Raw genomic sequence first — 14,553 nt, 5'->3', positions numbered from 1 at the left:
TTTATTAAAAAATCATATAATTATAGAAAGAAGAAATATGTTACTATTAATAAAAAGTAATTTTGTCTTTTTTAATTTTTAAATATTTAGAAAATTTAATATTTATTTTAATAATTATATATAATTTAAAAAGTATAGTTAATTTGAGAAAAAGTAAATATAAAATTAGATCAAAGGAAACAATTAGCCTAGTGGCAAAATTTTGCGCCTACTAACTTGACGACACAAGTTTGATGTTACAGAAAAGCTTTTATAAGACTTATGTGCAGAAGAAAGGCTAACATGGAGGACAATGCAAGTGCAGAGTGTATCAGTGTTGGCACTTGTCTAATTTGGACACAGTTTTTTGTATGTCGGTTTGTGTTAAATTGTTGGCGGACTTCTAACGGATTTAACTGCGGTTGACCAATTTAAATGCAAAATTGATCTAAATGTCATTCAAATCGGTAAAATCAGGGAATGAATTTTTTTAATCTGTGTTTTAACTGAAGAAATAAAGTATAATTTTTAAATTTTTAATAATTGTTTTGGTATTCTTTTTTTAATTCTACTTATAAAGTTAACAGAAATATTAGTTAGTTGTTTTTCAATTTTTAGTCTTTAGTCAATTTTTTTAAAAGCTTATTATTATTTAATTAATTTAAATACTCATTTTACGTATCACTAGTTATTTAAAAAATTAAGAAAGTTATTTATTTATTTTTTTTAAAAGTTGAATAAAGGATAATATTTAAAAGATATTTAATTACACCATATAATTATACTATAAAATTAATAATAAAAAATTATACTTTATCTTTTTAGGTAGAAAAAAAATTGAAAAGATTTATTTTCGTCAAACCATTGGTCTAATTTTGCTAACATTGCTTGAGATTTTTTAATTTAATTTAATTTATTAATATATTTTTGTGTGTGCATATTTACATTTAGTTTCAATAGAATTAGTGGGTGATTCATGGGATGTAGTGGAAGGTGATCATGTGCTGTCTGTGACTGGTTTGTTTTTTTCTTTCTCCGTCTCAACTATGAAAACATTTTAATCATATCAGGTAATTATTAAGATCTTGAGAAGATCCAAATTCAATTAAAAGATTAGCAATTTGTGTCTAAAGTCAATACCAATATACTTCGTCATCTCGTAGTATTATAACAGTGAAATACACATTATTATAACCATCTATCTATGGCCCAACCACACATATATATATATCCACTTGGTTTAGACACAATAAATAAATAAATAAATAAATAACTCCACTTGGTTTACTAATAAAATAAAATATAAAAATGGCGGAAAGCATGCATGCATAATTGCATAGTGCACAAATTAGAATGACAGTGACTCATAGCCACCCTACGGCCAAACTAGCCTAATATAGTTCAAATAGAAAAAGGATAAGGCATTCGAAAAAAGAAAATTAGTAATGTATCATATGGATAATAATGGATGGCTAGAACAAGAATGAATACACTGAATCTAATAATAATTATTGGTATCCAAACACATATATATAGACATTATTATTAATGTGTGCCTCTATATATATGCCTCATTTAAGACTACTGAGTCTCATGAGACAATACTAACCAAGTGCTTTACTTTGGTGCTATATGAATGGCTTCTTTCTTCTTTGCAATAACAATAAGCAGCAGTGCCTTAATGGCTTCTCTGTTACTCCTGTTGGCATTATTCGCAGTAAATCTTCGCATTACTGGTTAGTGTTCAACTGTTTATTATGTGTGTTACTATTCGTTTTTGTTTCTTCTAACCCAAAATTATTCTAATTCTTTCTATTATAGAAGATATGTTAATATAATTAAATTTTATAATTGATGAAAATTTATATGCAATTATTTTTATACAATAATGTTAATAGTTAAGAATTGTTAGATGATTTAATTTGTTTAATTAAATTATAGTTTAACTATTAATTTTATATGAAGATAATTGTTCGTAAATTATTATCTTTATCATTTTATTTAATTTGATATCTCTTTTTATTTATTAATTAATTGAAAATTTGACCTATCGAACAAAATTAATTAAGAAGAATTAGTTGAATTATATTCTATATATTATACTTAAGCTCATGAAAATATCAGACTATCAGAGTTCAATGCAACTTTATTACTTATTAAGCACCGCATATAATTTATTATTGGACTCAACATTGCCACCTCCTTACAATGATTTGGCGTTGCGTTAAATCCATTGTTACAAGAGGCTAAATTAATAAAAGAATTATGTATAATAAATATTTAAATATATTAAATAATTTTAATAAATACTAATTGATAGATCCTAATATACTCTTACATCTATAAACAGAGAACAACTTAAAAGACTAGTTCATTAGACTTAGCAGATTTAACAACAATTTGCCATCTCACCAAAAAACAGTTAGTTGACTTAAGCAGTAAAAGGAGGTAGATCCAAAAGACTTAAAGACTAATTCATTAGACTTATCAAACTCAACATGCATTGCCATCTCTTTACACCTATTCGCGGTTGAGATTTACTCCTCTCTCTTTTTTTTTTCCCCTTTTATATTCGTATTATATTTATCTAACATAATTAATTTTTCATTCTTTTTCTACTAAAAATTCTTTGCTCCAATAGTTTCCATCATAACTAAAAAAGCTAGTCCGCTGGGTGGGAGATTGCTCTACTTATATTATAAGTACTACATCAAATTTTTTTATGTTCTGTATTTAACTATCAAAAGAAAAATAAGTAATTTTATATTATTGAATAAAATTTTTTACCATTAAAAATACTAGTGATGATTAATTAATGACTATAAATTGCAAAATTTGCTAACTCTTAACATTTTTTTTAAGTGGACTGACTCGCAAAATAAACTGGCTAACTCGTTTAGTCCATTTAATGTTTTTTCTCATTTTTAAGTGTTCTTAATTTTTTTAACAATTCAACCTATGTATGTAGGTTAAATTCTAATAAAAATATCTCAATTTTCAGGACAATAATTCATTAAAAAGATAAATATATTTGTATATAAATATTAGTTATTTAATTCATTTTCAATATATATTTATATTTCGACATATATTTTATACTACTAAGGGATCTTTGAGGACTAATTCTAATGTACAGCTAGCATGATTCTCTTCCAAATGTGTAATGATTTGATTGCAGGCGCTCAAATTGGTGTATGTTACGGGATGATGGGCAACAACCTACCATCAGCACAAGAAGTGATAGAGCTTTGCAAAGCAAACAACATTGTGAGAATGAGGCTCTACGATCCAAACCAAGCAGCTCTTGAAGCACTTAGAAACAGCGGCATTGAGCTCATGTTGGACGTTCCAAATTCCGACCTTCAAAGCCTCGCCAACCCAAACAACGCTGGCCAATGGGTTCAAACAAACGTCCTCAACTTCTATCCAGCTGTCAACATCAAATACATCGCCGTCGGCAACGAAGTCAAACCCGTCGGCGACTCCACTTCATGGATGGCTCAGTACGTTCTCCCAGCAATCCAAAACGTGTATCAAGCCATAAGAGCTAAAGGCCTTCAAGATCAAATCAAGGTTTCAACCGCCATCGACATGACCCTTATAGGAACCTCTTATCCCCCATCAAAGGGTTCATTTCGAAGCGATGTAAGGTCCTACTTGGACCCCATAATCGGCTACTTAGTCTATGCAAATTCGCCACTTTTCGCAAATGTGTACCCTTATTTTAGCTACGTTGGAGACCCCAATGATATATCACTGCCTTACGCTTTGTTTACTGCACCGAATGTTGTTGTCTGGGATGGATCAAGAGGGTACCAAAACCTGTTTGATGCAGTTTTGGACTCCGTCCATGCAGCTCTTGATAACACCGGGATTGGATACGTGAAAGTGGTTGTGTCTGAGAGTGGATGGCCTTCGGATGGTGGATTTGCGGCAACATATGACAATGCAAGAGTTTATTTGGGAAATTTGATTCAACATGTGAAGGGTGGTACCCCAATGAGGCCTAATGTGGCTATAGAGACTTACCTGTTTGGGATGTTTGATGAGAACCAAAAGAGCCCTGAAGTGGAGAAACATTTCGGTGTCTTCTATCCAAACAAGCAAAAGAAGTATCCATTTAATTTTGGATTTAGTGCAGCAAGACACTGGGAGGATGACATTGTTACTATTAAGAATGCTTCTGTTCCTTTAAGGAGCGACGCCTAACTAAGATTGCTCCATGTATGTGAAATAAATGAGGAGGGTTAGGGCAACAAGGTTTTGTGAGTTATAGTTATTAATTAGTTATTATTTAGTGTTTTTTAAGGTAGCAGTTTGTTAGTTTGTTTTGAAGTACTGAGATAGAGACTGAGATTCAATATCGTGTTTGTTAGTTTAGAGACTGATACTAACATTTCTGTCTCTGTCTCTAAAATTTCAGTATTTCAGTACCTCCAAAAAGTAGGGACACAAGGGACTGAAATTTTTAGAGATGAAAACTGTTTAATAACATTTTATACCTAAAATACTTTCATTTCAATTAATTAATTCCAATTTTATCCCTTGTGCAAATTAAATTAGAGTTTCATTCTTGTTTCAATTCCTGTCTTCTATTTTGCACCAAACAGAATATGAGATTTATTTTAATCCCTGTTTCTTAGTCTCTGTCTCTCAGTCTCAGTCTTTTCGTCTCTGTCTGTCCACCAAACGCTACCTAATAGTATAAGATTGTATCTAATAGTGTGAGATTATTCATTTTTTTATTAGTTACGTGCTATCCTCTAAAATTTCTCAAATTAAAATTATAAAAAGGTTATATTCGCATAATTATATATTTTTATGTGAATATAATAATTAAAATATAAATAAATTTTAAATTTTTATGGTATTTTTTGACTTGATAAATCAAAACTTTTATTTAAAAATTTAAAATTTAAATCTAATAACTTTTATGACATTTTTAGTTGGGCTTAGTTTTTTTCGACATTTTTTTGGGTCAAATTATATTGAGACTTAAACCAAGATCTCTCTTTTAAGGGGTAGGAGAACTGGGGAGTGGAGACATATGCTGTCTCAACTACAGCTCATTGGCCAGATCCAAAACAAAGAAAAAAAAAAAAACTACAGTTCATTGGCAGCTTTTGTGACTTAAATAGCCTATTGAGTTTAGAGCAATAAAAAGAGACCCATCTAAAAGATTAGTTTAATAGATGGTAAAAATTTATATTCAGTAATTTCTATGTGAAATTGTTAATTAAAAATACTTAAATAATAATTTAGTTAAATATATTAAATTATTTAATATTTTTTTAATTAATAATTTTACATAAAAATAATTGTATGTAAAATTTTAGTAGATTTATTTGATTTTCAAATATTGCATCTCCTTAAACTGATTTGACGTTTGAATCAAGCCCATAGAAATATCCAACCCAAAAGAATAGTAACTGAATTACACCCATGAAGTAGAGCCCAACATAAGCTCACTTGTTTCATGACCAAAAATTAAAAAGATTACTTATTTGCCTAGGTAAAAAAATAAGTAATTAATTTGAGTTGATTTAATAATTAATTTATTAGTTCATTTAAATGTGTCAAAAATTTAAATTTTATTTTATATATACAATAATTTATTAATTCACAGTAAATTTTATTTTTATTAACAAATCTGTTGAACTTTTATCAAGTGTCAACAAATTTTTTTTTTATCAAAGATAAAAATATTTAAAACATGTGATTTTTTAAAAGAATATGAAAATATTATGCCATTTTAACATTAATTCTTCAGAAACATGCATGTTTACCGTCATAATAAAGATCTTGGCAGATAATGGCACATTTTAATCAAAAGATAATATTCCAGCTCTAAGCTTACACATAGGCTTCATGACAGGCTTTCATAAATTAAAAATAATAAATGGGCGTTTATGAATAGAATACACATATCTTATTACATTATTTTCAAATTATTATATAAATATATTTTCCATTGTTGACAACGCTTGACTCGAAGCAATTACAGAGACAAAAAGCTAGAGCGCACCATCCACCATATTTCCACACATACATTATGATACATCTCACTCTAACCCAAATTAGGCAACTTATAATTCATAAAGATGATAGAATTGTTTAGAAAACCAGTAGTGTTTCCAGTTGAATTGATAAGACCTTTGTTGTATTGCACTTCAACATTGCTCGAGAACATAGCTTGTTTAACAACTTGACCTATTACTTCATCCTTTCCCTGTTGCTCTTGATGATTAGAGTGAGGAGTAGTAGCCTTCAACAATGATGAACTTTTCGAAACTCCATTATTTTTTACGGTAGCTATAGCAGTCTTCTTTGATCCAATAACATTATTAATCTTATTATTTTCATTATTACTACTACAGTGAGAACATAAATTAGGTGACCATATTCCTGTACGGCAAGTCTTAGCCAAAACCTTACTTAATTCATCACTGGGGTGTTTCGTGGGACCCTCCACTTCAACATGAAAACCGTTACCATTTTTATTGCGATAAACTTTGGCGGTTACAGAAAGTCCAAAGTGTGTTGTGATATAATAGTGCGCCAAAGTAACCGCGTAACCGTTTTCAGAACTAACCTTTTTCTTTGTCTCAAGAACGAAAAGACCGTTTCGCTTCGAACAACCGTAGGAAACTATGGTGGTTTCGATTGTGCAACTCTCCTTCGCCCTCGTGAACGACACGGGGGCACCACCGCCGGTGGAAGAAGAATCGATGCCGGTTATCCCGCCGGAGAGGCCGTCACGTGCAACTCTCGTGATCTTGAGAGCAAACTTGGTTTCATTTTCGGAGGAAGAGTCTCTGATTCCGAAATGTATGCTCTCAACGCCGTTGCTATCATAATTCGCTTTGAGTTGGAAGCCACAAACGTGCTTCTTCTTGTTTTGATGATGGTTTGTTTTGTATTCGACGCCCCAAACTTCGGTGTGGTCGTTGTTTTCCTTCCAATTTCCCATGGAAAGTGTAAAGGCGGCGTCTCCCCAACGTGCAACCGTGCCGGTGGCGTCGGCATCGAAAGAAGTTGAGTCTTTGCCAAGGTTAGTGTGATGACTACTGTAAGCGCTTCCCATTGTTGTGTTGTATGTTGGATATGGGAACAAATTCAATGTAATAAGAAGGTTTATTAATTTGTTTAAGGAAAAAATTTTGATGAGGTATAATAAATGGCATTATTATTTGTCTCTTGAATGAGTCTCCATTATTTATGGAATTTGGGTTTCGTTAGGGACATTTGATTTTGGTTATGGAATATCATCTTCTCTAATTAGAGTAAGTTCAAAAGAATTGAACCACATACACATGCACATGATGCGACAGAAATTAAAGGTGCGATGTATAGGGGCGCCATTAAAAAGATTGGAGAATTAGATGCTTTATAGAAGGGAAGTGGTGAAGGAGATCAAAGCTAAGGGAATGAAAGAAAGCATTTTTGACTAATGGCTTTCAAAATGAATAAATAGTATTCCTTTTAAACAAAAGAAATGAATTCTTCTTCTATATATCACGATTATTCGTTGAATTCATTGGAATAAAGTATTATGCTCTTGGCGATTGCATAATGGCAATTTCGACGTGGAAAAGCATTGTCGACAGGTTGGATCTGGTAAATTTCTTCAACAACCTCTTTCTACAAGGTTAATAAAAAACTTAATCTTCTCAATCTCACTACAAAGAGGTTGTTGGTACAAAAATTGATTTTTTTTCGATAAGAGGACTGTCAAAAGTTTTAACTACTGAAATAGAATGGGCAACTTAAAGTCGAAAAAAATGATATAGAGTGTTAAAGTCGAAAGGTAGTATCGACCTTCAAGTTGGGTGGAGAATATGAGTGCAAATTTTTTAGTAGCAAATTGAAGAAAGATTTAAAGGCCAAAGAAGACGTGTGTAAAACATGTGTATCAAAATTTGGAAGTTCAGATTTTTTAGAGAAAAAAGAGGAAATAAGATTGTGGTCAAGATTTTTCAAGACAAGTTTATCTCCATGGTTTATAAATAGGAGAATTCTGTCAAAATTCTCAATTTTCACGATGCGACGAAAGTCAATAGAGTGCAAGGGTATGTGAGTGTCTGAAGTCCACTTTTATTTTCGTTTCTTTTTATTATTTATTTTCTTTTTATTTATTTGCTCTACGCATTTTATTTGAACTTCTTTTCTTCAAGCATTTTGCTTTCTTTCAATTTCAATTTTTACGCTTTCATTTATTTAATTTTTTTATTTATTTAACGTACTTCTTTTTATTTGCTACAATTTGTCATAAGTATTTTGACACCGTGTGTTTCGACACTAACACTAAGTAATTCCCGTGTCGAATTCGCTCTTTTTCAGAGAAGTCGTATATACTCTCCGAACTGAGATCTTAATACAAGTTTGATTCGACATCCTGTCGAGATTATCAAAAATCAAGTGAAACAATTGGCACGCCCAGTGGGACCCTGGATTAAGTAACATGTCAAAATTTGCATGCGATTACGCAGTGACAAAGTAATAATATCTGATAGAACCTCTACTTTGATAGATACGTCGAATAATGACACTAGTGAAAATACAAGAGGCTTAGAGGTAGAGGCTAACCCATCAAGTCAAAAGGTGAACCCCGTAATTACAGAAGCAGTTCCTTCGACTGTACCCAATACATGGCCTCCATATGGGTTGCCTTCAAATTACTCTCCACCAATGGAGGATCCCAACATGGGGTTTATATGAGGTACGACTATTACGAGGAATAATCCATTGTATAACTCGACACCTCTTCTAGGTTACCCTCCAGTGGGTATGTAACGACCCAACTTCTAGCCTGTCATGACCAAGGCTAGCAGCAAGACGCTACTATTTAACTGACTTTAGATACTTTAGACCATATATTAAGTGTATACATATGAGCCTGTAGCGTTAGTCGAGAATCGTGTATCTAGTCGCGCATATTGGAAGAATTGTAAATTAAGCAGTTAATACAAGTAACGAAAAGCATAGCATAGCATACATTATTAAATAAATAAAATAGCTAGCCCTCTTAAAAAGACTATTCAAGAGCGTGGGCAAAGACCACTATTATTAAGACTACTACCATTACTACTACTGCTGCTGCTGATACTGGATCTCTAGAAACAGCTATCACAATATGCAGAAGTGAGAGAATCACTCTGATGCGCTGGTGATATTGCTACTGCTTGCATCCTCTGTGGAGTCCTCTTCCCCGGTCTCAAAAAAGTTAGAGTACAGATCCGCCATCATCTGGTCAATCCATACCTTTGAGCTAAACTCGATTGAAAATGCAGAACCAGAGATTTCAGAAACTCCTGGCCCATTGAATCCTGGCTCAGCTACAGGAGATGGTGGTGGAGCGTCGGGCATAGGTACATTAGGAACTACTTGATCCTCTTCGGGGTTGAACCATGGTAGATACTCGGGTATGGCAATGATCAGAGACTCCGGTATTGGCTCTGCCATGTTCAGAGGGTAAGGCGAAAAAGGATACTGGCCTCTGCCGGGGTGAAGCTCAGATAACAGTGTATCATAAGGCATGTCAGGGTCAAACTCATGGCTGAGCAGAGGGTGCGAGAAAGGACAGTCGGAAAGATAGTAGGTGCGTGTACGCGGACTACCCCAAAACACTGCGCTCCCCGTCCTAGGATCCATGTATCTGCCGAACGTTGGGTACTCAAAAAAGATCACGCCGGTCCCCATCTGCGGACATAAGAAAAAGGGGGTGAGAACCTAAGGTTCCCAGTAGGGTACTATCCGAAAAACCTAAGGGGATCCGCAGCCTAAGTCTAATCGTTTATAAGGTCACAAAAATAATCAATCATACAAACAGATGCAATCACAAGTATATAACAGTCACATATACAAGTAAGCAAACACAAGCAAGAAATGCAGCAACCAAGTATAATGCATGTCTGGTCCTATGCAGGTCATGAGCTCATGCGTCAGTTGGCTACCCGCAGCTCGACGTTACTCGGCCCAATTCCAGATTTGGCTACTCCACTGGGTTGGTCGCGCACCGGTGCCTGAAATACAATCGCGGCACTAATAAAGAATGGTCCAAAAATATAAGGTGCTTGATACGTGAGCATCTTTCCTATCTTTTCTTAGTGAATTTGCATCTAATTTGTTGAGTTTAATAAAGAATTAATTATCTTTTTGCCAATATAGATGCTACTTTGAGTCTTTTGCAATTTTGTTTATTTTAGGTAGCATTCGGCGGAATTTGATGAAGTTTCTACAGCACAAGAATCAAAGGAGATGGCAGCGAGGAGCGACACGTACGCGTGATTGACGCGTATGCATGACTGACGCGTACGCGTGATTTGGAGCTTTCCATGGCGACGCGTGCGCGTGACTGAAGCGTACGAGTGATTTGAAGATTTGCACAACGATGCATGCGCGTGATCGACGCTTCCGCGTGACTCGGGAAAAAGACCATCGACGCGTACGTGTTTCTGACGCGTACGCATGACATGTGCCACATGCAGAAAACACAGAAAAACGCTGGGGGCGATTTCTGGGCTGTTTTGACCCAGTTTCCAGCCCAAAAGACACATATTAGAAGTTGCAGAATGGACAAAATAAGTGATCCCCATCCATCAATTGAAGACTTGATGATTGTTATAATTAATTTTGATTTAAATTCAAATTTGAATTTGAAAATAGGAAAAGATATTATCTTAATTTTAAAAATTAGATTTTAAATTATTAGGATTAGTTATAAAAAGGAGAGACTTCTCTTCTATTGAGGACATTCCATTAGGGAGATTTCATTAGGAAATTCTATACAAATTTACATTCCACATTCCATGAGCAACTAAACCTCCACTGTTAAGGTTAGGAGCTCTATCTATTTGTATGGATTGATTTTATTACTTTTTCTATTTTAATTCATGTGTGGATTTATAATTTAAGAATTGTTTTCACTTTTTATCTCATGAATTTGGGTGGAACGGAAGTATGACTCTCTTTCTATTTTAGTTCTTGTAAAACTTGAAAAAATTCTTTACTTGAAGAACAGCTTAAAAACAATTTTTCCTAAATTTTAATTATTTGGATTTAACAGGATAAGTGACATATAATCTCCTTATTTTTGGGTAATTAGAATTTTTGTGGCATATAAACTGGAATTTGAACTTCACCTTCTAATTGGAATTAATTGACCAAGGAATTGGCAGTTAATAAATTTTAGAGGAGACTAGAAAGGTCTAAGGAATTAGGGTCTATTCACATATAGTTTGCCATAAATTAAATCCTACATAATTAAAATAGTTAGTAAGAAAAGTAAATCCGGAAAAATAGATAACTCTGAAGCCTAACTGCCTTCTCAATATTTTATTCCCAACTTATTTATCTGCCTATCTTTAATATTCTAAATTTACTGTTAATACTTTTGAACTTCCAAACACTATTTTCTGTTTATCTAACTAAGCCTATCAAACATTATTGTTGCTTAATCCATCAATCCTCGTGGGATCGACCCTTACTCACGTAAGGTATTACTTGGTACGACCCGGTGCACTTGCCGGATAGTCTGTGGTTAGAAACACCGCATCAAGTTTTTGGCGCCGTTGCCGGGGATTGACTGTGATTAACAACTATCGGTTGTTTGATTGCTTAGATTAGGCATTTTATTTTTAATTTTATTAAAATCTATTTTTAAAAAAATTTCGAAAAAAATATTTTAATAAATAAATAGCACCAATATTTTTCTTAATTTCTGAAATTAAGTTTGGTGTTTCCTAGTAGTTTTATTTTAATTTTTAGAATTCTGTTCTTTCTTCCTTGTTTTTCTATTTACCACATGGTGCGTTTAATCCTTTTTGGTTTTTTGTGCTAAGGAAAAATAATTGAGAGAGATCACATGGGTTACTACTCACACCCGAGTAGTGATTCATATTATGGTGGATGGAGGAACTATCCAAGTTTTGGTTGGCAAAGTCAAAACCAAAGAAATTTCAATGCTCTATGTTCCAACTATCAAGAGCCACCACCTCCATATTCATATCAAGAACCACCATCTCCATATTCATACCAAGAACCACCACCTCTCTATCCATATCAAGAACCGTCATCCTTCTACCCATATCAAGAGCCACCATCTCCTTATCCATACCAAGAACCATCCTCTTTTTACACTTATCAAGAACCATCATCTCCTTCTTATGCATATCAAGAGCCACCATCTTCTTATTCATCTCAAATACCATCAAATCTTGAACTCCACATGAAAAAATTTCTACATGATATAAAGACGAGTGTCAAAAATGTCGAGAAACATGTGCAGTCGCTAATCAAGAACCAGGAAGAGGAACAAGCAAATTCCTTCCCAAGAGATACAATGTAAGATCCTATGGAAGAAAGTGAGGAAATCAATCAAAGAAGTTTATACTCCAGTGAATTAGAGAACTTTCCACCCTCACATATGGAAGAAGAGGAAGATGCATAACCTCTCATGCCCTTAGTAAGCAATGAAGAAGAGATTGAATTAGAAGAAAGCTACCAAGAGGAAGAGGTTGAAATTAAGGAAGCTTGCAAAGAGGTGGAAGAATTCAAAGAAGAACACAAGGGAGTGGAGCTTGCAAGACCTCTCCCAAAGCCATTACCATCCAATATAACATTCAAGTGGGTAAAATTTCTATCCTTAACCTTTACTTTCCCACTTGAATATAGGCTACTGGAAACGGATGGTCAACTTAGAGCTCTTTGTGGCATTAAGTGTAAAAGGAAGATGGTTAGTGGTAAGAGTTGTCAAGCAAGGTTTAATATGGTTGCATGCTCCAAATTGAAGTGCAAGGATTGGTGTAGAGCTCAATTGAATAGATCTAGAAGGTTGTTTGGATGTCTCTGTGAGAATTCAGATTGCTTGCCACCCGGTGGAAACAATGGTGATCCAAAAGAAGACGGGTGTAAAAGCAAGGTTTGGGACCCTGGAATTCATTCCCATAATCAACACTCTTGGGGCCTTGTCACTTGCTTCAACTTTTTCGAAGGCGTTATGCACCTAGCTTGGAATCCCGATGGCCATTGGAATTACAAACATTGGTAGAGATTCTTGGATCAGTACAAGCACAAGCCACCATGACAAGGAGCTCACCATATGTCCAACTTAAGGACTTTAACTAAAAGTGCTTGGTGGGAGACAACCCACCGTGGTATGATCGTTCCTTTTCAATCATAGTTATTTTTCGTAGTAATAGTTTTCTTACTTATTTGATTTTTATTGAGTTCTTACTAATTTTCTAATCATTAGTGCACGAAATTGTAAATCACACTTTTCATAATTCGTACCACTAACCAGCAAGTGCACTGGGTCGTCTAAGTAATACCTTACGTGAGTAAGGGTCGATCCCACGGAGATTGTTGGCTTGAAGCAAGCTATGGTTATCTTGTAACTCTTAGTCAGGATATCAATTATAATTATCAGTTGACTTGCAAATGAACAAGAGAGCATGGATTAAATATTACTTATTATGCAGTAATGGAGAATATGTTGGAGTTTTGGAGATGCTTTGTCTTCTGAATCTCTGCTTTCCCCCTGTCTTCTTCTTCACGCACGCAAGGTTCCTCCTATGGCAAGCTGTGTGTTGGTGGATCACCGTTTTCAATGGCTACCATCCGTCCTCTCAGTGAAAATGGTCCAGGTGCGCTGTCACCACACGGCTAATCATCTGTCGATTCTCACTCATGCTGGAATAGGATCCATTGATCCTTTTGCGTCTGTCACTACGCCTAACCCTTGTGAGTTTGAAGCTCGTCACAGTCATTCAATCCTTGAATCCTACTCGAAATATCACAGACAAGGTTTAGACTTTTCGGATTCTCAAGAATGCTGCCAATGGATTCTAGCTTATACCACGAAGATTCTGATTAAGGAATCCAAGAGATACTCATTCAATCGAAGGTAGAACGGAAGTGGTTGTCAGGCACGCGTTCATAAGTTGAGAATGGTGATGAGTGTCACGGATCATCACCTTCTTCATATTGAAGTGCGAATGAATATCTTAGATAGAAACAAGCGTGTTTGAATAGAAAACAGAAATAATTGCATTAATTCATCGAGACACAGCAGAGCTCCTCACCCCCAACAATGGAGTTTAGAGACTCATGCCGTCAAAGAGTACAAAGTTCAGATCTAAAAATGTCATGAGGTCCAAAATAAATCTCTAAAAGTTGTTTAAATACTAAACTAGTAACCTATGTTTACAGAAAATAAGTAAACTAAGATAGATAGTGCGGAAATCCACTTCTGGGGCCTACTTGGTGTGTGCTGGGGCTGAGCTTGAGCTTTTCACGTGCCTGGGCTGTTTCTGGAGTTAAACAACAGGTTGTAACCTGTTTTGGGCGTTTAACCCCCACTGGTAACCTGTTTCTAGCGTTTAACGCCAGAATGGAACATGAAACTGGCGTTAAAAGCCAATTCACGTTGTTTATCTTCGAGTAAAGTATGGACTATTATATATTGCTGGAAAGCCCTAGATGTCTAATTTCCAACCCAATTAAGAGCGCACCAATTGGACTCCTGTAGCTCTAAACAATCCATTCCGAGTGCAGGGAGATCAGAATCCAACAACA

At 34.5% G+C, this 14,553-nt stretch overlaps 2 protein-coding genes across 2 annotated transcripts; one reads left to right on the top strand and one right to left on the bottom strand.

Moving 5' to 3' along the window:
- The first annotated feature begins 1,545 nt into the window (after window positions 1-1,545).
- LOC107483451 (glucan endo-1,3-beta-glucosidase, basic isoform) lies at window positions 1,546-4,297 on the top strand. Its single transcript, XM_016104067.3, has 2 exons — window positions 1,546-1,715; window positions 3,158-4,297. Exons 1-2 carry the CDS (start codon window positions 1,616-1,618, stop codon window positions 4,186-4,188), a joined length of 1,131 nt encoding a protein of 376 aa, XP_015959553.1. The 5' UTR covers window positions 1,546-1,615; the 3' UTR covers window positions 4,189-4,297.
- A 1,609-nt stretch (window positions 4,298-5,906) lies between these two features.
- Window positions 5,907-7,179, bottom strand: LOC107483446 (uncharacterized). The gene has a single exon (XM_016104064.3). The coding sequence runs from the start codon at window positions 7,061-7,063 to the stop codon at window positions 6,047-6,049; it is 1,017 nt and encodes a 338-aa protein (XP_015959550.1). The 5' UTR covers window positions 7,064-7,179; the 3' UTR covers window positions 5,907-6,046.
- Window positions 7,180-14,553: the final 7,374 nt, after the last annotated feature.

Source organism: Arachis duranensis, chromosome 4, assembly GCF_000817695.3.
Source record: "Arachis duranensis cultivar V14167 chromosome 4, aradu.V14167.gnm2.J7QH, whole genome shotgun sequence".
Classification (NCBI taxonomy): Eukaryota; Viridiplantae; Streptophyta; class Magnoliopsida; order Fabales; family Fabaceae; genus Arachis; species Arachis duranensis.
The sequence above is the reverse complement of the archived record's forward strand: the minus strand, read 5'-3'. Positions and strand labels throughout refer to the sequence as shown.

Coding starts and splice junctions, on each gene's coding strand:
- LOC107483451 (XM_016104067.3), top strand. CDS start 1,616: ATGGCTTCTTTCTTCTTTGCAATAACAATAAGCAGCAGTGCCTTAATG. Junction 1,716..3,157: donor AGTAAATCTTCGCATTACTG/GTTAGTGTTCAA, acceptor ATTTGATTGCAG/GCGCTCAAATTGGTGTATGT.
- LOC107483446 (XM_016104064.3), bottom strand. CDS start 7,063: ATGGGAAGCGCTTACAGTAGTCATCACACTAACCTTGGCAAAGACTCA.